The sequence below is a fragment of the Carassius gibelio genome, chromosome A19, assembly GCF_023724105.1.
Source record: "Carassius gibelio isolate Cgi1373 ecotype wild population from Czech Republic chromosome A19, carGib1.2-hapl.c, whole genome shotgun sequence".
NCBI lineage: Eukaryota > Metazoa > Chordata > Actinopteri > Cypriniformes > Cyprinidae > Carassius > Carassius gibelio.
The window spans coordinates 11,172,722-11,199,846 of NC_068389.1; the positions used below are offsets into that span (position 1 = coordinate 11,172,722).

A 27,125-nucleotide genomic window follows, 5' to 3' on the forward strand; every position below is an offset into this window, starting at 1 on the left:
CTATGCTGTTTGGTGCTGTAAAAACCACAGCACAATTCAAACAGATACTGGGGAATTACTTTTCACAAGTAAGACTGAACAGTTGTTTTATTACCTCAATGATAGTTTCTGTATTGTTGGATTGTAACACTGGCTCTGTTCTTTTAAATAATGATGTTAAAATCGTGTGCTTGCTTTGAAAAGGTCATATTCACAAGTCTAAAGTTGCAGCTTCTAAACCAAATTGTCTTGTATGTTGCTCTGAATTTAAAAGTTTTGCTGCTTCCCTGTTTAAAATAAACAGAAAAAAAGCAGTTAAAACATACTAGATTTTAAATAAGATCATTGAGTCATCTGTGAACAGAGATTCTAATTGTCACTGTACTTTAACAGTCTGTTTCCCAGTGCAAAATGTTAAATAATAATATTAATAATAGTAAAAAGATTCTGGTTAACAGCAACGACAACAACCGCTAACTATAAAATCTGATGATAATAAAAAATAAAAAAATGAAACTTTCATTTTCTTACTATTTCGGCTAATAACACAATAACAAGAAACAGTTTTTTTTTTTAAAGTTAATTACTTAAATGATTTGTTATCAGTAGTTTTTATTACAGTTTCTAATTAGTGTGTCTACTGCTTATGAGAGTACTTGACAATAACAGTATTAGTAGATGCACTGTTGTAATGTCAGTTCCCTGTGGGCAACATATTTTTGAAAGACATCAAAATTGACGTCAGATATGCAAATCAACCTGAGAACAAAAACTTGACATGCCATCCCAGAAGCACACATATGTCTGCAAGATGTGTTAAAGATCTCTTGTCTGGAAAGCATCTGCTTTGTACAGTCATCTGTAGGACATCAGTTTTACATTCTAAATCATAAACATCTTAACCACATTTTTTAAATGTCTATTTGGCATCTGATAGGAAACATCCTATAGATGTATTACAGATGAGCGAATACTCTTAAAAATAATACATCTTGCCGATGTCAACCCTGTGATGAACATGTTCTATCAGGAGTTGATTTAATGTAAATTACATCAAACATATCAGCCAGTGTGGTATTAACTTCCTATTTTCACCCAATTACCACTGGAGGAAATTTCCTTCCAAACTGAATTTAAAGTGATGTTACAGCTTCTTGATCAAGTCTTGACTAATCTTTGATTTAATATCAAGGTGCCTCCTGGGTTGCTTGTATGAAAATTCATACTTATAATTGTTTTTTTAAATGGTCTACCACATGACATTTTCTACATTTTCTCTCAGGGGACACCTTTGAACTAGCCATAAGACTTTGTATGAACTTAGGTTTCTGAATATCAAATTATAATTACAGTAAAACATTCTAAATGTAGAAAATGTATTGGATTGCTTTCTTAAACATAAATGTTTGATCTGATATTTTCATATTTTTATTTACGTGACTGAAAACTTAACTTAAAATAAAAATATTTTCCTACCATTTATACTGAATACTGACACCAAGCAAGTTATTACTGTGTGGACCTTAGGAAGAAATTGTATAATGAACCTGTTGAAACTCAGAGTAGCCCTGGTTTATACTGTAATACAAATTGCCCAAGACTTTTCATCTATATTGGCATTTTGCTGTAAAGCAACATTTATGACTTTTTTGGGGTGAGTGAGTGACATTGTGAATCTAATGTTGGCTGGCTTTTCTCACACTTGAAGGTTTCCTAAGGAGAAAGGAACCAGTGGCAACCAGGACAACAAGAACCAAAAAAAAAAGCTGAAACGTTCTCACCAGTTACAACTTACAAGAGTCTAAACCTCTGCCTAATGTTGTGAGTATTTGCATGGATTATGCACCAAACAGCTGTGACTGTGAGTGATGTGAAATAAACATTATAGTATAAACATTTTCATGTATTATTGCAAAATTATCTAATAAGGAAATATTTAAAGACATGGGTCTTCAGTATATCTGATGGTTTAGATTTGAGGGTTACAATTTTGTAATTTATGTATTTCAGGAAATGTGTAGGAAAACTGCAGTACTTTATATGCCATAATAAAAAAGCAATGGAAAACATGTTCATAACATACTCTTTCCATACATGGAAACTATTCTATATGTAACACTGATCATCCTCAATAAGTGAATTGATTATATTGTTACAACAGCATGGTAGGCAGCACGAGAACCGGCATTCTCAGACTTTATGTGTTTGAAGCAGGGAAAACAGGCAAGTGAAAAGATCAGAGACTTTGACAAGGACCAAAAACTGGTGGCTTGATGACTAGCGTGGGTGTCAAATCCTGCTTCTGGAGGGCCAATGTCCTGCAGGCTTCAGCTTCAACCAATTCCAAAACAGTTGCCTGGATGTTTCTAGGCAGTCTGAAGACCTTATTTGGCTGGTTCAGGTGTTTAACTGGAGCTAAACTGCAGGACAACCTTGATCTATAGAGGATCTGTGCTTAGGTCTCAGTGCCAGACCATAGGCCCATTCAAGGGTCCTCTGACTGGTCTGCAGTCCCATACGCATCAAACTTTTTGAGGCACTGTGTGTTCTGACACCTTTCAATGGTTGGCATTATGTTTTTCATCAATTTAAGCTAAAGTAGCTCTTCTGTGTAATCAGACCAGGCCTTCACTCCCTATGTGCATTAGTGAGCCTTGGGCACCCATGACCGCGATACTGGTTTACCAATGTCCTTCCTTGCACCACTTTATGTAACTAACCACTGCATACCAGGAACGATATGAATTGGATTTAACTCAGGGCCTAAATTAAGAAGTTCATCACATCTATACTGCTATATCATAAGACCAATAATGCCAGTTAAAAGTATCTTAAGAAAATAGCAATAACCCTTTTAAAAATTGCATTTAAACCATCCCCAGCATTACATTTTGAACTAAGTAACATCTTGCGGCTTTAAAGTTCATTTGTAACAGAAAAAAAAGGTTGTAGGCTTGATCTGCATTGTCTAAGCTAATTCAGCCAGAAGTACATCCGTTATTTGAGAGCAGTGCAAGGTTGTGTGTACCGTAATAATTTTGATTTCAAGACTTTAAACTGACAAAGGTTTTCATAGTTTCATACCTATCGTTGTATCAATTACAAATATTGTATTTTAAGCAATATTGGTCTATATGAAGCCACATTTCCTTGCGCAAGTAATGTCAACTTGGGAAAAAAAAAAATATATATAATTATTTTTACAGTATAAATGTTATTAAACATGCATCCTTCCTTCTTGCACAGCTGTATTCACCACTCTTATACTGACTTCAGAGAAATAAATTTACAAACCAGGTGTTTTATCATTTTATTTGTATCTGGACAAAAAATGAGAAAAACAACCCCTCTTAAACATTTGTTCAGAATTGTTCATGTATATGTTTGTGTGACGGTCACTCATTCATATCGTCGGTAAAGTCAGTCACAGTATAGGCAATTGTAGGCAGAGGAGGAAAAGAAAAAAAAAAGATTTAATTATAAATACATTTAAAAGGAAATAAATGACCAAACCAGGATACAATATCCACCTGGGCAAGTCTTAATATTATGTATGAAAAGTACTTCAACATGTAGCACTGTAAACACAGGTGAGTCCGCATTACTAGACACAGCCATGTGCATCGGCTCCAGGTTTGGAAGAGACAAAAAGTCTTCAAACGTCAACATCTACAAGATCTAGGACAGAAGACCCAATTTCATTTATTTGTGGCCTTTTGTAAATATTTTATTGTTTTCTGCACTTCTCAGAAGTTATTTTAAAGAGTTAAGAGCAGTACAGGGACTGCAACTTTAAACTGTGCCGATATAACAGTTACATTTCTGGTTTCAATGTAGCACACAGATCATATAACAACCAGATCTGTGTGTGTGTGTGTGTCTATTTAAACTTTTAGCTTCTTAAAGCGAATGTCCTTAAATGAGAACAAAACGTTTGTGAAAGAGGCCTGAACTGATTTGGATTTGCTGTAATAGTGCTCCGGTTACTTACAGAGGGAAGTCAGACTTGAAACAACATTGTCGGGTCTACATGTTCAGCTCATAGTGTGCTTATGAACAGGAAACAAACAAGAAAGAAAAGAACATACAGAGTTTCTCCTCCAATCGTTAGTATCCTTCTCACTTCCTCTCTGCCAAAAGAACTACATCCAAAAGTAACACAAGCTAAGCAAACAGAACACAATGAGACATTTTAACATTGCATTGGCCTTGGTTTAAAGTATTAGTTAAACCAGCACAATAAATTATGCATTTGTATCGTTATACCTTTGAGTTTACCAATTTGGTGTACAAATAGCAGACCATCACATCTCTAATGAAACTGTGGCAGGCAATATAACCTCCATTTTGTAAGATAATAAAACAGAGCAGCAATATTTGCACAATATGTGTGCACATTCAAGTAAATAAAATAGAAGAAAAAAAAAAATCAATCAATCAAAGACAGATTGATACGCATCAGCCTCTTGTCTTTGTTGGTCTGATTGGCACTTTTGTGAATAAGAGTGCATTTCCATTAATAGATAATTTCTTTGCTTTTATTTGATCAACATATGAACCCACTCAGTGGTCTTGTAGACCATTAGATATATTTTAATAAGCATAGCGTACCCATCCCCCATGCTCTTATTTTTCTGATGTGTATGGAATTCTGGATGACCACGGAATCTTTGTTCTGAGATGGACTTCCTATAAATGTCCTCTAATGTCATGCAGAACTAGGATTTGAAGCGATAGGAAATAAAACCCTGTTGATCTGTTGTTAAAGTACATCAGATTGTGGAGAGTTGTTTTCAAAGAGTCCAATTCAAGTCTCAATTTCCAAAAGATTCTTGAACAAGAACTAGTATGGAAACCTCCTTTTGGTTATCAGTTCGGATCAGGAATTGCATCAGCTTGACATTTATTGAAGGAAAAGACTTCTAGATACTAGTCAACCAAACACAGGATGCTGCTCTGTTAAGAACAAACGCTGATCTGAGCTTTTACTTCACAGATCATTCGGAAGTCAACGACTCACTTTGTTTTCGTAGATGCATGCCCATCATAAATCGAATGACTCCTAGCATTCACCCAGAGATGCACCCTTCGGTCAGTGTATTATGGAGGTAGAGGAAAAATTCTTCCATAATGACATGAAAAGTTTACTCACAGTTGTAAGTAAACCACAGTAATTTTTATACAGGGTGAGAGGTTAATATTGAAACTTTTCATTCCTGCTGTCTGAAAACCACAGCAGTCCAACATCAACCCAGGTGTGTTACACTTTTAGTGCATCAACACAAAAAGTGCCAAAAAGTGAAACATTAATGTACTTGTATACGTGAGGAAAAAAAGAAATGATTTCTGGAGATTATGGAAGTCATTTCCCCTCAGTTTTATGCCAATATGTTTGTGTATGTTTATGAAGTGTATGCATGTGTGCAAGGTGTGTGCAAATAGAACATAATATCTATATATATATTTTTGCCCACATATTTCATTATTTAAATAAGTATTCCTTGCCATACCGACAGCACCTGCAAAACTAAAGAAACCGGAACTACTCCATCGAATGAGCGCAAGCTAATTATTGAATGAAGGTCTGGCAAGGGATACAAAATGATTGTTGATACCAACAGAACTCCATGCAAAACCCCAACATGCACATACTGAGGGCTGCCCCGAACAAACACCGTGGACCACCCAGATTTACAACGCTCCAATTAATGACGAGAATAACAGAGCAGAATTAAGACTCCATCATATGCATTACTCCGGCCCTCAGATGTGCGCTACTTCCTCCATATCATATTTCAAAGTTAAAGCAAAGTTAAACACTGCACACCACGAACATCCTACAAATAGATATTTCACCTCTGACTAGGAAAAAGAAAAAGGAAACTGGGCATTATCTTTACTAAATGGGCTCTCTGGGCCCCACTTTTCCAGTCATTGTCTCTTAACACTAATGACTTTGTTAGTATACTCTTAATAAAATACCTGGATTATTTCAACACCACCCACCACCACGTCAAATAGACTACATAAACTCCACACCCAGCATGGTCTGATATAAATACTAATACTAAGAGAAATCGAACGGCTTAAGAAGAGTGCTTAAATCCTCATGAAACCCATCTGGAGATATTATGCACATTATGAGATTGGTTTATAAAGAATGGGCATATCAAACAACCAGGCTTGTTTAATAAGCAGGATATGAATAATGAAAAAAAAAAAAAAAAGAAAAAAAAAAAAAAAAAAAAAAGGAATTCTATAAACACAAAATAATGAAAAGCAAACCAGGATCAATAGAATAAGGATGAAGATCAAGATTTTCTGACTTGAAATGAGAAAATTCTCATCTTTTAGTGAAAGGGCATACCTCCCTTTAAGAGAGAGAGAGAGAGAGAGAGAGAGAGAAAAAAAGGGGCCACAGCGCCACGATCTGTACCTGAGGGAGATGATTATTTAGCCAAACCTTAAATCCTGCTCTCATGTGTGATAGGGCAGTGGATATGTTCCCCTGTGTGAAACACACCTCAGTGAATAAATAAATCAGTCTGTGTCACAGGTCGAAATTTGGTTCACCCAGATATATTCCGACATGTGTTTTAGTACCGGAATGAGGTGCAGGGATGGGTGTAAAGGGAAGGGGCGGCCGGGAAGAGTCTGAAGGCTGGTTATAGCTGGAAGCCCTCCATGGGAGCCTCCTGCTGCGGGAAAAGAAACTGCTGCTGGTTCTCATCCACCTGTGGTGCCAGACTGGCATCCTCGTCCTCAGCACCAAAGTAGTGCTCGATGAGGTCAAAGGCTTTCTGGTAGATCTCCTGATTTTCATGACTCTGTAGGAACTCGATTTTGTCCAAACCTGGCAAGAGGAGAAAGACAGCGGGAGTTACATAGATGTCTTTGATAGTTCTTTATTTTTTTTATTCAGCAAGGATGCACTTAATTTATAAAAAGTCCCAGTCAAGACTTGTAAATTGATAAACCGAAAGCTCAAAAGGTTTGTTTTTACCATACACACAAAAATAACTATTTTTAACATTGATGGAAACACTTTAGATTAGGGAACACACTCACTTTACAAGTTTTCCATCAACTCCTAATTACTGCTTATTGATAGTGAGGAAGATGTTTAGGTGTAGTGTAGGGTTAACCCCTTTGCTGTTCAGCATGGAGAAACAAATGACATACCCAAAATAATAAGGATGCTACTTATGAGTCTTTGACTAGATAAATCATCAACGTAGGGTTCAAAAAGCTGACACTTCAAAGTTTACTGTTCAGGAATCAGAATTACTCAGACTGTTACATATATAAATTTAATTGTATAAAAAATATGTTGCTGCGGTAAATGATTTGAGAAAAATGGTGAAGCTAAAGACACAAGTCTACTAATGCTTAATTTTAAATTTCAGGACATAATCTCTAAAACTATCAATTTTATGAAACATTTTCTAAGACCATGATGGGTGTTTTTAGAGCTGGCTAATGGAATTGATTTATGGCCCTTTGCAAACTCTTCTGTGTGTTATTATCTAATGTCTGGTCCAGCAAACTGCCCCATTCATGATGCTATTGTTCTCATTTGGTGAACCTTTCACACCTCCGCCAGGCAGAGACATTATCCTCAAAATTCCTTTATCATTATTCTTTTGTTTTTATTCAGCCATTATTAGCCTTTATTCTGGCATTACAAGGTTTACCAAGCCACATCGCTTCAATCCCAGTATACATTTACCCAAATATTATGAAAAGTATTTCTAAAAAAAAAATACAACAAATATTTTCTAATGATGTGAATTATGACAAAACATTATGAAGAAGAATTGCACCTACTCTGCAGCTGCATTACAGCTAACATTAGCTACATAAGAATTTATGAGATTATTAGTACAATTTTACTTAAAACTTAAAAAATCCTATTTATAGCCTTTTATATCGCTGCACAAATTAGCATTTGAGATGTACACATTCTTTAAATGTTATGAAATCACCCCAAATCAAAAAAAAAAAAAATCACATAAACCATATTCTATCGCAATCTTGTTATTTGGATATTTTGTGGGTAAAGACGTTCCTCTGTGTTTGTTACGGTCAGAAATGAACGGCGAAGTGCGTGACAGAATGAGCCGGGGCTTGTTATTAGATGCAATATGATTGACGGGTTGACAGACGAATGAGGTTCCTCTGAGTCGGAGCTCGAGCACAGATGAGTAAAGACACAGAGACAGCCCAGGGAGCTGCAGATGTGACTCAATATGAACGTTTTGTGAATTGGTCACATATCGAAGCTAGAGTGTTTAATCTTTCGAATGATGCACAGTATGTAAGAGTTTGATATTTTAACGTGCTGTGAAAGTGAAACAACAATAATTTTGGGCCGTCGCCAATCTTTTACAGTTAAGGGATCCAAAATATGGTCATGCGGAATAAAACATTATTATGTTCTTTAATAAACATTCAATAAACTGTTAATATTCATGCCAATAAACAACTAATTAATAGTCAATAGCGTTCTCTAATTTTGGGCTGCTTATTCCAAAAATAGTGCCCGTTCCCCAAATCCTTTGACATGATGTCTCCAAAAAAACAATCAGTTGTAGCAATTGTTTGGTGAAAATAAATGTTACCATAGGCTTCCTCAATAAGACTGCAGTAAGGGTTGAGGCCGCTGCCGTTCTGTTTGGCCTCCTGCTCGCCCAGTCTGAGAATGTTCTCCAGACCATTCAAAGCCACCTGTACGATCTTGGAGTCCATCACAGTCAAAAGATCACAAAGAGGTTTAATGCAGCCCAAATTCACCATATACCTACAGAAAAGAAACAGGCAAGGGAATAATAAGCAACAGCATGTATGCCACCATATTCTGTCTTAACGTAATAGGAAATGAAATTCAACAACATTGTGCTTGGAGTACTGCCCTCGAAAAATAAAGTCAAATAACAGATTTATTTTTTGGAACAGAATATTATGTATTCCCTCCTCTGCTGCTCTGTGAAATTCGTGGAATGAATCAATTCATAAAACTAGCCATGCACCATTATGACTGGGACAATATTTGTCCTTCAGTACTTAATTTCTCAGAAAATAAACATCATAATTAAATTTCCCTCAATACAAATAACTGAAGATGAGGGGATTTATATTTGGCAAGCCATACCCATCAAATCATTGTGAAACAGAATCTGCATTTCAGATTTAGACACACAATGATGCCATGAGCACGGGTCAAACATCCCAAGTTCAGCAAGAGAACATCAACACAATCAGGCAAGCAACTGGCTCAAGTTTCCTTTCTTATTCACTCATTCTAGAAAAAAATAATGAAAAAAATAAACAATTCAATAAAATGCTTTGGACTCAATCCAAATGTAAAGCTTATCAAGAAAACATCAATAATAATGTCAAGTCATAACGCCACACTTATGCAACACTCCAGTTAAAAACAGGTCTCGTACATTATAAACACAATTAGATGAGATATTAGATGGTAAGTTGTTGCTACGCTTATGCCAAAGGAAGCACTCAGTAAATACAAATTATAGGTTGATACATTTAATGAAGCTTTGGCTGTGGCTAAGTACCATAAGTGCATGTCTGATAAAAACTGCATCCATTTGCTATAAGTGTGCATAGTGATACTTCCAGACTGTGTGATCTCACTAGACGGCATGAAAACCACACTGCAATTCAATCTGGATAAACACATCACAAGTGCTCCTTGATGATCAAGACTTCTCTAATATTACTCTAATATTAGCGCTTGTGCTGTGCTAATAGCCTTCTGAGAAGACCCAACCTGGCCAGACAGGCTTAAATGTGCTCCCATGCTAAACTTAAACTATCTTGAGAATTTATTTCTGAGGTCAGGTCCAACTCAATTAGATCTTTATTTTCCATCAACCAATGATGTCATGTGACTTGATTACTGTGATTCAAAAAGCCAAATATTACAAAGTCTGTTAACAGAGGCCAGAGATGGGACACACTGAAGATGGACACAAAGCACAGAAAAAAAAAAAAACACTGTACCAGGCAGAACAAGCTCTAAAGAAAATTATAATTATTAAACTGGGGTGGAGGTTTACATGAATGCATCTCTGAAGAGAAACCACTGTCTGGAATTTTTTTGCATCGCTTCTAATCCCCAAGTGCCAACCTACTGTCAGAGAATGAATTTACATTTTCATTTAGGCCATCAGATTTATTTTTTGTTTTGCAGTTGTTTTATGTAGCATAATTTAAACCTTAGCTAAAGTCAGACTATTCAGACAAACAAATTATCTAAATTTTTCTTTAAGGCCGTTTTGGCCTGTAATAGAGCAAGAATTATTGTTCATGTTCTCTTTAATTTCTTTGTTGTCACTTGCTTAAAGACAGAAAGAAAAAAGCCATTGATTAGTAAAAAAAAAAATAAAAATAAAAAAAATAAAAATATATATATATATATATATATATATATATATATGGACTGGCCATGAAATCCAAAATTGCAAAGCCAACTGTAGGCTTACAACTGGGCCTTGACAAATAAGAGGGTAGACGTACTTTACAAGACAATCATTCTTATTAATTCTCATTCTTAGATTTTTCATTCACTTTTGAAAAAGGTTTATACAATTTAGCAAATGTTTAAAATTAATTACTCAAAAATGTCATGTGGTGTAACAATCAAGGAAAAAGTAACAACTTATTTTCTGTACACTCTGAACCCAAGCGAGTTTACACATCTTTATTATTCTTATTTGAATATTTCAAAATATATTTTTTGTAATTCTCTTGGCAGTAGCACCACATGACATTTCACAGCCTGAACTACCCTGGTCTTATCATAACAGGGTCAAATGATCTGATATTGTAGGTGAATTATTAACCTTCATAAGTGTCAGCAGGGGTCCTCTACATGATATCAAGTAATATCTTGTTATTTGTGACCCTGAACCACAAAAACAGTCTTAAGCCGCTGTGGTATATTTTTAGCAATTTCCCAAAAAAAAAAAAAACATTGTATGGGTGAAAATTATAAATTTTTCTTATGCCAAAATCATTAGGACCTTAAGAAGAGATCATGTTTCATGAAGATATTTTGTAAATTTCCTACCGTATATATATATATATATATATATATATAACGGTTTAGATACAGCAAAAATAAATTGGCAGATAGATTTCCTTGATTTTTTAAAAAAATGTTTTATTAAAACTAACCAAGTATGTGTTTTTTTTTTTTTTTACATTGAACAATGATGGAGCTATTCTTTACCCATCTTCTATGGTGTTTTCTTAGCAGCATACTGTATAAAACAAAAATAGCTCCTTATTAAAAAAAAAAAAAATGTAATATTGTTGTAGTAGTTATAAACAAATACAAAGATGTAACTTTTTATATGGAACTCCATAACTCTTTATATTGAGTGTGTTTTTACTCAATTGGTTCTCTATTTGGGCTTATGTTTTTTGGAACAAAGCAGGAATTACGGTCTGGCTGAAATGGGCTCATGAAGGAATATTGTAACGGGGCTCAATTACATTAAGCATGTTCTTAAAACCTGCGTTTTCCACTACAGAGTAAGGTCTCATATCCGTGGCTATAACTTAAATGCACCATTCGCTGCGGTGATGTCCGTAGTACGGAGCCCGGGACGTCACCTGTAGGAGAAAAAAAATCAATCCGTGGCGACGGTTTTGCAATTCGTCCCCTCAGTTTATAAACCTTACTCACGAATTAATAAACTGTTCACTCATTTTAACAAATCGTGCCCACGAATTTCCAATCCGTGCACTCAGATTTTGTAAACCGTACCCTCGGTTTTTGAATATGTAGGCCTACCCACAAATTCATAATCTGTGCGCACGCTTTCGCAATCCGTACCCTCGGATTTGTAAACCATACTCACGGATTCATGCAGCAAACTCCTACGTGTTAACATATAGTTTTATTGAATATTATTATGTGGAATAGGTTTACAGCAAAGTGTCTTAAGTGATTCTCTATCAAGTGTAGTACGAGGTGGAATACAAAGATTTAATAAGAAAGATGCGCATTAAAATCTTGTTCAATTGGTGATAATCTTATAATAGCACTTTATTATTGTACAATAAACCTGGCATTGTGACTCACTCTGGAGTAATTGTTTCCTCTTTTGTAAGTTGTTTTGGATAAAAGATTCTTATGCATAACCTATTTAATAATATATAATAATGATACAAATAAAAATAAAGTTATTTTTTATAATTTTAATTTGTAGGCTTAATAAATGAGTACATGACAGTAAACATGTTTGTCATAAAATAATTTGTGAATTGCTTTATTTTTAAATAACATTTGACAGTTTTGGAAATGCTTGTGTACAATTCTCTCTTAACATGAAGACTTATTTTTGTGATTTTATTATACTAAGCTCCACCCACCTCACCCCACCTGCCGGAGTTAGATGCACGTTTCACTGTTGTGTAAAATGCGTGTCAGTTTTCAAATCCGAGGAAACGGATTGCGAAAGCGTGCGCACGGATTATGTATTCGTGGGTACGGATTGAAAAACCGAGGGTACGGTTTACACAATCTGGGCGCACAGATTTTTTTTCTCTTCGGGGGTGTCAGGGGCGTTGCCTGTTAGGTCGTTTGGGTTATTGGGCTACCTTGTTGAACGCATAACGTTATATTTCACACACCTTTTTTATTTTCCAAATATAATTAATTAGTCCAACGAACCGTTCGGTACATAATGCGTACCGCGTACCGAACCGAAAGCCTCGTACCGAACGGTTCAATACGAATACGCGTATAGTTACACCCCATACATATATATAAACCTAATTTTTTATTAGTATTATGCATTGCTAAGAACGTCATTTGGACAACTTTAAAGATGATATTCTAGTTGTTTTCTTACACCCTCTGATTCCAGATATTCAAATAGTTGTATGTCGGCCAACTATTGTCCGATCGTAACAAACCATACATCAAAGAAAAGCTTCTTTATTCAGCTTTCAGATGTATAAATCTCAATTTCAAGAAAAATTACTTCAAGATTTTAAGACTGGTTTTTTGGTCCAGGGTCACATTTGATCTCTGATCACTTATTCAAAGCGATGACAAATGGTACACCAGGCTTAAAGCCCCTTTCACACAGTAATACCAGTAAATTGCCGTAAAATTACCAGAACGACTTTACAGAAAAAAAAAAATGCTCTGTTCACACAGTCAATGACATTACGTCTTTTTTCCGGAAAAACAACATTTACACATCCATTACAAAATACCGGTAAATTCAGTGAAGTCATTAACCTCTAAACAGCTGCGCTTGTATTTGTAAACATGAAGGAGTATATGCGGTCAGTAATTGTGTTGATGTTACATTTTTGTTTAAAACTTTAGCATTCATTCAACTGCTTTTGTTACAGAGACATCGAAATAGACGACTTAAAACCAAAATACTGAACTATAGGAGAACATTTTTTGTCTGTTGTCGCTAGCATCCGAAGGCAGCTACCTGCAGCTAAAAAAAAGTTGGAGCATCAGTGTCGGCCGACTGACTCAACGTGCTTCATCACACGCGTCCTCCTCTTTTTTTTCCCCCATGGGCAACACTATGGTCCAAGTGCAAGACTCACGGGCCGCACGCATATTTCATATTATGTCACCGATACAAACCAACCAGCTTTATAATAGACCATTATAGTGTAAATATTAAGGTATCTGATCGATTACATTCATTGAAATAAATATATAAAATAATTATACTCACCATTAATAAAACACCTGATGCTGTCAGGAGCCGACCAATTTAGTGAAATTCGGCTTGAAAGGAATAATAGCACAACAAAGTTGCGATTGTAAATTGCAGTCTGTAAGACGCGCGACATCGCAGAAATGGTGCGTTCACAAATGTAGCCTTTGCTGATCTAAATTCATATCAAATAGTCTATGTGCCATCAGCGCAGCTGAACAGTTCTGCGTTCAAAAGATAGCGCAAAGCACCGGCAAAAGTAATTAACATAAATGTGTCGGGGGAAATAATAAGGAGATATTTGAATTATTTACCAATAAACTAGTGTTTTCTGAGTCTGTCTCCCAAGGATGAAGTTGCCTGACTCGTCATCTCCTCATTAGACGCACCTTCTATTCGGATTATGAATGTAATGAAAGAGTTTTTTTTTTTATTTGTTTCATTTAGTAATTTATAGCTTTCTATACATATATATATCATGTCTGTGAGACATGTATTCGGTGAGTTTCGGTTCATTTTTGTAAGCATTTTGTAAGATATTTAAGATGCAATGTTTTCAGTTTATTGATGATCTGACTCCTGTGAATGCATATCTCGGAGAGAGAGTTAACAGTTAGTTATTTTATCATACGTTACTGCATCACTAACAGTTCCTCTCTCAGATGAGGACACATTTCTTCATCCGTCCGGATAAGGAGAAGTGCTTTAATTTCTTAAACTCCAATGGATGACATTTCATTTTCGTAAATAGTGCTTGACTGAGTCACATTGTTACGACTGGCCCGGAGTAGACGTCTTGCGCCACTGCGTTCTGAACTCGTACGTGCTCATACCGGTAATTTTCCTTCTGAGTTCACACACAGCAGAATTCCGGCAATTTACTGGTAATGTTACAACTTTTCATACCGGTAAATTGCCGGAACAAATTTACTGGTATCCTATCCTGTTCACAAATGATCTCTTTACGGCAATTTACCGGTAATTTTCCGGAAAAGTCTGTATGTGTGAAAGGGCTTTTTGTGACACGTTTTTCAGAAGTCTGAATGCTTAAGAAGCTTAAAGCGAGCTGTCTGCACATGCTCAGAGCTCACCGGATCTGCTCAGGTGTGCCACCTGAAGTGGCATTAGTGATCGCCCACGCCGCCTCCTTCCTGGTGCGGAATTCTGCTTTCTGTAGGATATCTATCAAGACTGGGAAGATGTTTGCATCTATTACGGCCTGCAGAAGATGATGACGATGGGTGAGAAAAAGAACAGAGGATTAAAATTATCCTTAAATCCAAAAATAAATCCCAAATACTATAGTACTATAAACAGGACCACTCCTTTGAAGGTTTGAGAGCACAGCCGTGCAACCCTGCCAAACATGATAAACAAGCTGAGCCCTGTGAGTGTGCATCTTGGTAGCGGAAGTGGAGTGTGGGTCAGGGTGTACCTGAATCTGCGCTCTGTTTCCCGCTGTGATGTTGGAGATAGTCCAGCAGGCCTCCTTCCTGATGGATTCCTTGGCACTACTGAGCAGGTGCAGGAGGCAGGGGAGAGCGGAGCAGTTTAAAACCACCTTGGGCAGAGAGAATAGAAGCTTAAGGAGTTCATCCATCTACTGTTCGAAACCAGAGATAATCATACATGAAGATGAAGAAACATATCTGCTCATATACTAACACACCTGTGTCTGAATGTCATCTCCTGTAACAATGTTTCCAACAGCCCTCAAAGCAGGAGAGGCCACCTTGTAATCGGTATGCCTGCAAGAGGAAATAGATCATCAAGAGCAGCAGTTCTCAAACTTTATGACTCAAAGGTCCCTGGTTGTCCAACACAATATTTGAAGGCCTCTGATAAAGACCTCAGGGTAGTGCCATATTTAATTTTTGACAGGAATGAAAACAAGGCTGTAAAGTATAGCAGTACAGTGTGTTCTTTTATTAAACAATATACTGATTATTCAGCTGATGAAACATCTTTCTGATAAAAACAAAACAAAACCTCTCAGTAGACAAAAACTACATAAAACTGTTATGAAAGGTGCGAGTTGTGAAAATTACATGTTTTATAATCCTTTATACAGAGCATGCCATTATAAAGACAGCAAGTATATCCATCACAGACATGTTTTCATTCATGTTAAAGGGGTCATGAACTAAGAAATCAAAATTCCCTTGATCTTTTGACAGAGATCACTGTGCAAAAAAAAAAAAAACATACTGTACGTTTCAGAACTCAAAACTTCCTAGTTAATTAAAAAAAAAAAAAAAAAAAAAAAAAAAAAAAAAACCTGCTTCTACAGCACTGCCTCCTCAGCCCCGCCTACCAATTCACGTATGTCATATAAATAAAGAGAGAGGCAAACGCAAGTCTGCACAGAAACCAAATGATAAAGATGCACTGAAGTTAACAAAACAGTCTTTGCATCACCTTCATTCTGATCCCAATATAAGGGCCTTTTGCACTGCTTTAGTTCCAGAGCTAAATTGACAGTACTAAAGTAGTGGGATCATTTTGTGTGAACCATTTTCCAGTACCATTTAAAGGGTTGCATTCGAAACGACAGTGTATACTAGGAAGTGACGTAAGGGTGGTCGACAGTCACGTCATTTGTACACGGCGTTCAACAATGTTAACAACAGGAGGATGGAGTACACTGTGATCGACGCAGGGTTTTCTGTTGCGTCTCGTGGGTTTCACAATAATTTACATGGAATTTTGAGGTATACGTAAAGTGATTGAAAGAATGGAAAGGAGGACTAAGAATCTCCAATGACAACTGACAATGCTACATTTGCTACAAGTGGCGTACATTTGGCGGACCTGTTGGATGTTTTCTGAGAACCATTGGCTTAGGTAAAGCTCAAAGTTAAAAAAAAATCTGTCTATACACATTCTGCTACTCTAATACTAAGCTAGAAAAATATCAAATCAAATATTTATAAAGTTTGTTTTCAGACTCATTTTAAATACAGCTCATGAGTCAATTAAGACACCTTGGCCTAATGTCCTGCTGAAAATTAAGATTCACATTGAAATATGTCATTACGGAACTTAAAAGAGTAGTAGTTTCAATATGATTTAGAAATGATAATTTAGTCATAATAGTGGACTCACATGAGCAGCTCCACCAGTCTCCTGCAGACCCCTGAATCAATAACTGCTTGGATCTTCTCATTGGGCCCATCAGAGAGATAGGACAAAGCCCAACATGCATCAGCCAGCAGGTCTGAATCACTGCTGAACAAAAGACGGGACAGCACAGGCAGGCATGGAGACACCTGCAAGAGCAAAAGACAGCTTTCAATATGAAGTCTGTGGATTAAGTGGCACTTAGCGTCTAGACTGATTTATAAAAATAAATACGTAAAAAAAAAAAGTTAACAACTTTATTTAAACTTCCTCAATGGACATATAAAACAACACACTTTTAACCATGTAAAACATGATCACAGTGACTCATTTCAGTGCATTTCTCTTTAAATGATAATGAGCTACTGTTCACCCCACCCCTGTCTTCCAAGACACCTGAATTGCTGCCTTGGACTCGGTTAATGGCTCGGAGGTAGTCTTATTCAAATAACTAGCAATCTACATAGAAACCGACTACAAACTGAAACTGAAAGCTTGCTGGATGACTGGCTGCCTGCACTGTTGGGAACGTTACTTTAAAAAAGTAATTAGTTAAAGTTACTCACTACTTGTTCCAAAAAGTAACTGAGTTAGTAACTGAATTAATCTATAATAAAAGTAACTCATTACCAGGGAAAGTAACTAGTTCCGTTACTGTAAAAAAAAAAAAGAAAAAAAGTTGCTATGTGTCAAATGTTTTTTTTTTTTTTTTTTTTTTTTTGCAGTTTTCACAAGTCAGTTGAAATGATTAGAACAGACAGGCGTTCATACATAACTTTCAGTAATGGTAACGGCGTTGTAACGACGGGAAAAGTAATTAGTTAGATTACCCCCGTTACTGAAAAAATAACGTCGTTACCTAACGCCGTTCTTTTAATCGCCGTTATTCCAAACACTGGCTGCCTGTTATCTTTTCAGCTTTTCTGAGCTGGCAGACATGCCAGAAACCTAACTGAATGCAAAATCAGCTAAAAAAAAAAAAAAAGTAAATATTTTATCTGATGTCCCCTTTAATACGCAATTTATTCATGTGATGTTAAAACTAAATTTTCAGCAGCCATTACTCCATTCTTCACTTTCATATGAGACACTATGACACATGAGACCTTTCGAAAGCACAAAGTGCCTTCCTAAACATAAGAAAATAAAGAGTGTTGTCAAAGGGACAGACGAGCAGTACAGACCTTCTCAAAGTCTGGGGGAGGACTTTTGCCTCTGCAGAGGTTGGACAAGGCCCACACAGCATTCCTGGTCATTGTGAGACGAGTTGATTTGGTCAGCAGCCTGGGGGAAAAAGTATCATTAATGGAAAAAAGTTTTTTCTTCTGCAGATGATGTTAAAGTCATTGCTTTGTCAGATAAATGACAATACTGTGTAAGGTCAACAGAAAAACTGAGTACTCACATTAGTAGAGGAGAAAGGATATTACAGTTTAGCACATAATCTCTGCACACAGCACTGTCTCCCGCAATGTTCCCCAAAGCCCAAACAGCCTGTGACACAAAGATTCAGTAACATAACCACATGGGATATATACCCATTTAGCACAAACAAAACAAGGTAACTTATCCCTTGCAGCTTTATAACTTGTACCTGCTCCTGCACGTCTTCAAACTCGGAGTTGAGAAGCTCAATAAAGACAGGTACAGCACCGGCCTCGATCACAAACTTTGTCTGTTGAGATGTTCCAGATGCGATGTTGGTCAGTGCCCAAGCGGCCTCAAACTAAAAAATAAAAAAATAATTCAAGGTTCAGCTTTTAAAACTTTAAAATGGAGAAACTAATTTAGCTTTAGCTCATCACATCTCACCTGTAACGTGCAATTGGTACTTTTCTGAAGGAACTCTACGAATCTATTCACAACTCCCGGAGTGCTTATCACCTCGTCGATAGGAGGGTTTGGTTCTGAACACCACAAAGATTGATTTATTAAAACTCAGACACGCTTCTAGGCAACTCCAGACATGTGTTTGTGCCAGATACCTTTGGAAAGCAGTTTTCTGAATCTCTGCGTTATGACCAGTTGTAGTTCAGGATCTTCTGAGAAGAGCATTTCAACCATGTCTCTTGTTATTACTCCATCCTAAAAAAACAATAGAGCAATGACCACAATTTGTTTTCGACCCAGGTTTGCACCTCGGAGAACTTCAAATCAATTGTGCTTATTGAATTAAGGGGTCATAATGCACTACTAACAACAGACCCTGAGTGACATAATGGGAGAAAGCAAACTATGCTTTGGGTTTGAACTCACTGGTGCTGTGGTGGAGGAGATGGAGGAATCTGTAAGTGGACTGTCAAACATTCCCCCTTCTTCACCCAGCAGCTCCACATTTCTCCTCTTAAACAGCTGCCAAGAGAAAAAGAGAGAATCAATAATTTGATCAGTTAAAGTTAACATGAAACAGCATTCAGACCATTTACAGGGGTTAGAGCAAAAAACAAATCCTTAGCCTGAACTTTTTTCCAGGGGCGGGGCTGCACATGCAAAGCATGCAATGACTTTGACAACTTTAACATTTGAAAGGATACTATGGCAAAGTTATTGCTTTATTCAAACTGATCTTCTTTTTCATGAATATATGATTGACCTGCAGAATGAAAACTGTATCATACACTTGGAAAATTATGAGTTATATAATCGCTTATCGACACTAGGGGTGTGAAAATACACTTAGCTAATGAGATGAGAACATGACAATAAGTTTTCAATAATGTTTGTCTTTTTATTACAAAAAGAAAAACAATGCATTTGCAAATAGTGTGGGGAAGTCGTGTCCTAATGGTTAGAGAGTCGGACTCCCAATCGAAAGGTTGTGAGTTCGAGTCCCGGGCTGGCAGGAATTGTAGGTGGGGGGAGTACATGTACAGTTCTCTCTCCACCTTCAATACCACGACTTAGGTGCCCTTGAGCAAGGCATCGAACCCCAACTGCTCCCCGGGCGCCGCAGCATAAATGGCTGCCCACTGCTCCGGGTGTGTGCTCACAGTGTGTGTGTGTGTGTGTGTGTGTTCACTGCTCTGTGTGTGTGTGTTCACTTCGGCTGGGTTAAATGCAGAGCACAAATTCTGAGTATGGGTCACCATACTTGGCTGAATGTGAAGTCACTTTCACTGATTCTTTCACAAATATTTTAACTAATCTAGGGCTGTAACTAATTATAATCTATTATAATCTGTAACTAATTGTAATCAATTTATCTACTGATTATTTTGACAACTGAGTAATCCCATTTTTTTCATTTAGTAACAAACAGATCCAAGTGAAAACCAGGCTTTAGTATGACTATTTATATATAACAATGAGGCAATAATAATTGGCTCAAATAAAACATCTAAACCAAGAAATTACAAGATTGTATTGAACAACACTGTTAAAATACATAATGTAATATGCCTACAACATGAACATAATTTAAGTACATTATGTATTAAAACAAATACCTGCAGAGGGCGCCAATGGCCTGGTGAGGTTTAACTTTACAACTTGATTAAATTATCTTTAAATCCATTAAATTTAAATATTTGGCCAAGTGCAGAAACATTTATTTTGAAATCGCGATGTACGATACAGTGGCATATTGAGACATAGGTTGATGTATCTGCTGTGTTGGCAAAGATTTAGAAATGATTTACGTTACAAATCTAGTGAGATAATGCACACAGTTTTTCCAGATTACGTTAAGCAATTAAAATTCACAGCCTATACAGAAGAAGAGTTTAGCCCCTTTCACACATACAGTCTTTACTGGTAAATTACTGATAAAGTTGCCATTAATCGTTCATGTGTGCACAGTGCAGAGAGAGTGAAAAGGCAAATGTGGTAATTAATATTGCTATTTAAATATGACAGACTCATAGCTCGTAAGATATGGGAAACACAATTGCAAACAGACTTTGCATTTCCATTTTAAATTTGGCAGACACTGTGCGTCCGCTTAAACGAAAATGCAAACGGTAATGTGCGATTTGCATTTGCGTTTGGATTGTCACATTTTATGCGTCCACAAATTGAAAACACAATTGCAAATACAGTTTGCAATTCGTTTTGAATAATGTCCGCAATATTATTCCATACACTAGGACTTCAACTCTGCAATTGAATACTATTATGCGCGTCTTGTGTTTATAAAAGCAAAACATTCTGACTGGCTACTTATGTTAGTTTGGTTGAGAGTGAAAGTTGCACCTCTCATACCATTGGTAGGCGAATGCATGGACTCAAAATGATATCAATCAACAAGATTTTTATTATTATTATTATTATTTAATGTAGGATTAAACGCTGCTTGCCGGAAATCCAGCACGGTGCCGGAGAACTTTTTAAGCCCTGCATTTAACATCTGTATCAGCAAAGTCAATGTGAAAAGGATGAATGGGATAATGTTACAAAATAATTTTTCACAAAATGACAAACCCCAAAGTTTTGAATAGTGGTATAAGTCATATTAACGGTGGATAATTATGTTTTTTGTTTTGTTTTTGTTTTTCTCTTTGGAATAACATGCACTGCCTAACGGTGCACAATAAAACCAAAACCATATATGTTAAATTAAATGGGGTTCATTATATTTTCAGGTTACCTTTAAAGGAAAGGTCATATAGGAAACATGAAACCAAATAAACAAAGCAAGTGGACAGTCACCTGTTGCTCTCGTTTCTGTTTCCTCAGCTGAACGCCTTCCTCCTCCCTTCTCCGACGCATCTCCTCCAGGTTGAGTGCTTTGTTCTTGTAGCGGTTCATCCTGAAATTATCCTTTGAAGGACTTCCTGAAGGCTCTGCAGAACATAATGAATTAGTAACACTTTACAGACATCTCCAAAAACACAACAAACTATTAAATGGTCTTAGGCCTGTCGCGATAGTCGATAAATCAATTAATCGTACGATTTAAAAAAATGAGCTTGATATTTTTTTTGCCCGCGAAAATGTATTTTTTAAAATAACAATTTTGCAGTAACATATTTTGCAAGTAACTTTCTTGCCCTTTCTCTCGAAATGGGCTTACTTTTCGCTCACTTCATTTGGCTTGCTCAGCTAAATATGTCAGTTGGCGTGTAGTTGCACACACACACACATTTTCTCCTTTCCAAAGTGTTCGGGCAGTTGCGCCCCTGAGGCGTCTATCATTGCTAAGCATCCATCAGCTGCGATATCTGTTACAACAAGGAAATTTCAGAAATGGATTTCGACCACCGAAAAACCATTGCTGTGACTCTGCTACAAGATTTATTTTCGATGAAAAGTAACAAAAAAAACACTGCAGTCTTTGGGTCCACCCCATTTTTCAAAAACAATGGGGAGCTTCACCCTGAAGGAAGCTAATTGAGTTGTTCTTTTAATCAGAATCAGAATACAGAAGATATACAGAAGAATATCTTGCTAAATGCTAACTGTTCAAAAGTTTAAACCCTCATCCTCAGTTTGCCTGTTTTGATGTCCACATTTTCGAGAAATGACAGTGGCTCTAGCATTTATATCATAACGCAGTGGCAAACTATTACAGTTAAGATTTGAATTAAATGTTGTTTAGTCAATATTAAACAAGGACTAGATCGTGCTGTAAAGTGTAAAAACAAATATCAGGCTTTTGGCGCCCTCTGCAGGCATTTGATATAGTACAATGTACAGAAGTTTATTCTATTATGTGTATTTCAACCGTTTTGTTCAATAAAACCATATGATAGCTTCCAGTTATTGCCTCATTGCTATTATACAAGTCATTGCTACAAAAGTCCATTGTTAGCTTAGGTTTATTTGTATTACCACATAAAATGTTGTAGATTACTTGATTTATCGTTAGAATAATCTACCAATTATTTGATTACCAAAATAGTTTTTTTTTTCTTCATTAAAGTGTCCTGAATAAAAAGCATCAAGGTCTCCACAAAAATATGAAAGTGCAACTGTTTTCCAAATGTATAATATTAAGTTTAAAAAGTTTCTTGCGTGGCAAATCAGGATTTCGGAAGGATCATGTGACACTGAAGACTGGAGTAATAATGCTGAAAAATCAGCTGTGTCATCACAGAGGTAAAATATTTTTTTAATTATAACAGATGTTTTACATTGTAATCATATTTCACCATATAAATGTACTGTTTTTTACTGTATTTTATATTAAATAAAAAAAACATTTTAGGACTTACTGACCCCAAACTTTTGAATGTTATTGTAATGATACTGTCTTATAAGAGTAATGATCTTGATTTGAAGTCTGTGAATAGGGATGCAGAATTTGTTTTCAGGTGGTCAATAAAAATATCCAAGTACATATCTCTGTTAACGAGTTGACAAGCAGTCCATGGTGGACATATACCCATGTATCTGGGCATCTTGACAGGAAAAACAAAACAGCTGTAACAATTTTAATTGGTGTGCCATCTGCACGAGTGCATATGTCATCAGTAACAAGACTAAAATGAATGTGGAAATGCATAGCTTATTAAACCCTTCCCTTCAAAACATAATGAATGTTGGAGAAATTGTTTAGCACTCTCAGCAGCGATCTCCACCTTCATTACTCACTTTGGTCTGTTTGTGCTGAGTACAACACACTTGAACAGAGCCACCCGGAGTCAGTGAGCAAAACCACTTTTAGTGAGAGTATCTAAACGCTGTTTACATGAGCAAGCCGCTAAAGCAGCCTGTCTCAGCATTTGTGCATCACTGAGAGCAGAGGAAGCTGAATGATGACTGGCTAATGCTACCGAATGCACATCAGGGCACTAACAGACAAAGCGTCTGAGGTTACAGCTTCAGATCTTGGATCAGCGCCCATCCTTTCTGTATGATCTTATTGCACTGCATCTCAAAGGAAGAAAAGAACCCAAAATCAGCAGTGGCACCATGTGAAGGCCTCCATGACCTTCAGTCAGTAAAGATCTGCAGGTCTGGGGCAAAGAACTACCACAAGTTTCAGCCTGACTGTTAGAAATCAGACTTCCTGATGGGTGAGGCCTTCTTCCCAACATAAAGAAGGCTACATTCAAATTTATCTGCTCTTGAACAATATAGGCCATGGCTTAAAGGAATAGTTCAACTTCACCCAAAAAATGACATTTGTTATTTACTGTTGTTCCAAACCCATATGGGAAGAATGGTTGCCTTTTGCATGAAAACCAAATCCTCAGTCCGCCATCGTTCCCTCAGTATTCACATCATCTTTGCAGTGCACACTTTTGCACTGGTGCTGAGTATGAAGATGTAAAAATCTTGAAGCACCCGTACTAAAAGCGCTTTTAAGTTTTTTATTGTATAAAAATAGAATTATAATTTAGATAGGATTTAACACTGTTTGCTTAACGTTGTCTTGGTTTGAAGAAAAATAAACCCCAAAGCTGAAGCTTTTTTGTGATGTACCATCAGTTTCATATCATATTGAGTTGTACTGGCAAACTAATTTCCGAGGTTTTAGAGGAAAATTACTCCTCATCGCCCCTAGAGCCCTGGTTTTCCCGAATATCAGCACAATCACAATGTGATGCTGATTTTATACAATATTGAACAACAATAGTAAACTAAAGCCACAACATAACTGTTGTGTGCCTCCGGTCAACACAGCGGTGTTTCTTTAATAAATTTATTACGTTTTTAAACAAAACGAGTGAGTCCATTCATAAAGACAGTGATCATGTCCAAAATGTCACACTTCATGTGAACTTTCGATCTTGTGGACGTACAATGGCCACTGCGTACGTGTGTCTGTTAAAGTCCATGAGACCATAAGGTGTCCCATTCTGGAGACTTTCCAAAAAAGTTCCTGGAATATTCCCCAAAATCCTGAAAAGTTTCCCAAATTTCTGGAATGTTTCCTAAATTTACTGGAAATTTTTCACCTTTTTGCAACCCTACCCATTCCTCATTTTAGCTTTCATAAGGGTCCTTGCAACTACCCTCTTTGTGTCCGATCGCAATGCAACCTCGATGCAAACTTCTGCCAAGTCCTCGCTGAGTTGAGATATTCCAATTTCTATTTGAATATATTTTAAAATGTAATTTATTCCTGTGATGCAAAACTGAATTTCCAAAATCACTACTTCGGTGTCACATGATTCTTCAGAAATCATTTTACTGTGCTGATTAAAGAAACATGTATAATCAATGTTGAAAACCATTGTAGTGTTTGTTTCACATTTCAAAAGAATAGCATTTATCTGAAATAGATTGTTACATTATAAATGTTTTTACTGTCACTTTTGATAACTTAAGTGCAATGTGGAAACTGGAGCTTTCAAGAGGACACAAAATCGTGATCATATTTTTGAGACATAAGCTAAACTTGACAACACAATCAGATTCATAATTCATAAATCAAACTGCTAAGTAGAGCAATGATAGAGGTCAAGTTTTGTTTTTTTTAATTCTGGAATTTGACAGCCCCAGTTCACTTTTATTACATTTAGGATAAGTTCTCCATGGAAGAAAGATGGTCATAAGGATCTGGAACAACATTAAGGATGTTCATTTTTGGGGTGAACTATTCCTTTAAGAAGAGAAAGAACATCATAATGACTCTGTTCTACAAATTTAGATGGGATGACAAGCAAGCTGTGGCTCAACCTGACTCAAGTACTCCATTACATCGTTGCCCATCACATGGGCTTCACAAATAGCAGTGTGGGCTGGGCCCCCGTCACAGAACTATTTTAAATAAGTGTGTATGCTACGGCTTAAAGACGGAGCACTAGGGTGCTGTCTAGACTATCCAAAGTTCAACCTGCAAAACCACACACTACTCCTCGACTAAAACTTGTGTAGCATTAATAAGGATCCATCTATATAATTTACACAGTGCTATGCAGTGTTTTATATTTAATTTGATTTCTGTAATATTTTTCACCTAATATTACTGTTATATGTACCATGCATCTGCGATTTTGTTTGTAATTTATTTGTTGGCTGTTTACTTGTCTTATAATGTTTTAAGTTATTAATTCTATTTAGCTAGTAGTCGTTATTGCTGTGGTATTGCAATTTAGATTCAAGAAATTCACTTGTATGCAACATTTTGGTGTTACAACCAAATTTCTTAAAATTCTGAGTTACACAGGTCAAAAACAACAAATATAAGTTTTGTTTTATTATTATTTTGGAAAAACCAATACCAATCTGAAACACTGGCCTGTTTCGGACCAACAACAAACAAACAAAAAAAAATCCTCAGCGTAGAGCAGAGTGTAAAAGTAATGATTCTTTTCAGGATCAATTTTGCACCATGGAAAGCGATGAGAAGCAAAACTTGAAGCCTAAACTGATCCTGGTTTCAAAAAATGCAAACTGAAATGCCAGTGTGTCTGAAATCCACTGAATTGTCACGGATATCCTGTCAGATATCTCATTCATTTCCACCGTGATGATTCATTGAAATAAAAACCAAGTCGGCAGCAGTCAGATTCTGACATCCTATCTTTATCGTTCCTGTCCCAACCTTCAAACAACCCATTCACGAAAACCGAGGGCCCAAGTGATATTTTAATGTGACGTTTGATTGTTTCTGACAACATAACCACCTTCTGACAACATAACCATCTTCTGACAAGAAACAGCCTTTGAGTAGACATCTGATAAATGGATATAAAACAGAAACTATCGGCTATCAGGGTTGGTCACATGTTACAGCTGACTAAGTTAACTCACTGAAATCGGAGGCGAGTATTTGTTTTGTCTGTGTAAACCTAGTCAGCCATCTACCTAAACAGCATTAATGGCCATTGTTTATGTGCACAATGAAGTTCACTTGGTTCTTCCACTTATAATGTCGGAGTATTTCCTCTTCGTCCACTGTGTAGAGTCAAACATGAGACCACTTCATAATCTGTGGCTGAACATGACCAAGCGTTGCAAAGACTCAAACCTACTTCCACCTCAGTCACCTCACAATAAATCGCACAAGCGCCTGTCATAAAGGCGTTCTAGCTTCAAGTATCTGTTCTCAGGTTCACTGGTAAACACATATGTCGAGTACAGCGGTATGCTAGGCTAACTGGCCCTTCATACTCATGCTTTAACTGACATGATGTAGCTTTTCTAGGGTTTTGTCCCTAAAGCGCTCAAAAAGCAGAGCTGACGCGTCAAATACAGCATAGGTTTGATACTTACCCATCGTGGTTTCTGATGTACGCTTTGTTTACTGGTTATATTAACGTTGTAATCTTAACACTTTCCTTGTCTTCCAGAATTTATCTCTCACAAACAATATGTCGGTGATCTACGGGGAGCCGAAGGAGACAAACTTAATGACAGCGTTTCCTATTTCTGTTGAGAAACGAGCAAAATGCAAGCGCATCGTCGTCAGGATGT

The 27,125-nt window shown here is 36.6% G+C and overlaps 1 protein-coding gene across 1 annotated transcript; it reads right to left on the minus strand.

Annotated features, from left to right (window-relative positions):
- Nucleotides 1-3,276: 3,276 nt before the first annotated feature.
- On the minus strand, nt 3,277-27,125 carry kpna6 (karyopherin alpha 6 (importin alpha 7)). Its single transcript, XM_052533431.1, has 14 exons — nt 26,925-27,125; nt 21,468-21,601; nt 19,077-19,172; nt 18,806-18,905; nt 18,633-18,727; nt 18,415-18,546; nt 18,226-18,314; nt 18,005-18,104; nt 16,806-16,969; nt 15,370-15,448; nt 15,136-15,261; nt 14,792-14,919; nt 8,601-8,779; nt 3,277-6,832 (listed from the first exon to the last, which is right to left on the minus strand). The coding sequence occupies exons 1-14, from the start codon at nt 26,926-26,928 to the stop codon at nt 6,645-6,647; spliced, it is 1,614 nt and encodes a 537-aa protein (XP_052389391.1). The 5' UTR covers nt 26,929-27,125; the 3' UTR covers nt 3,277-6,644.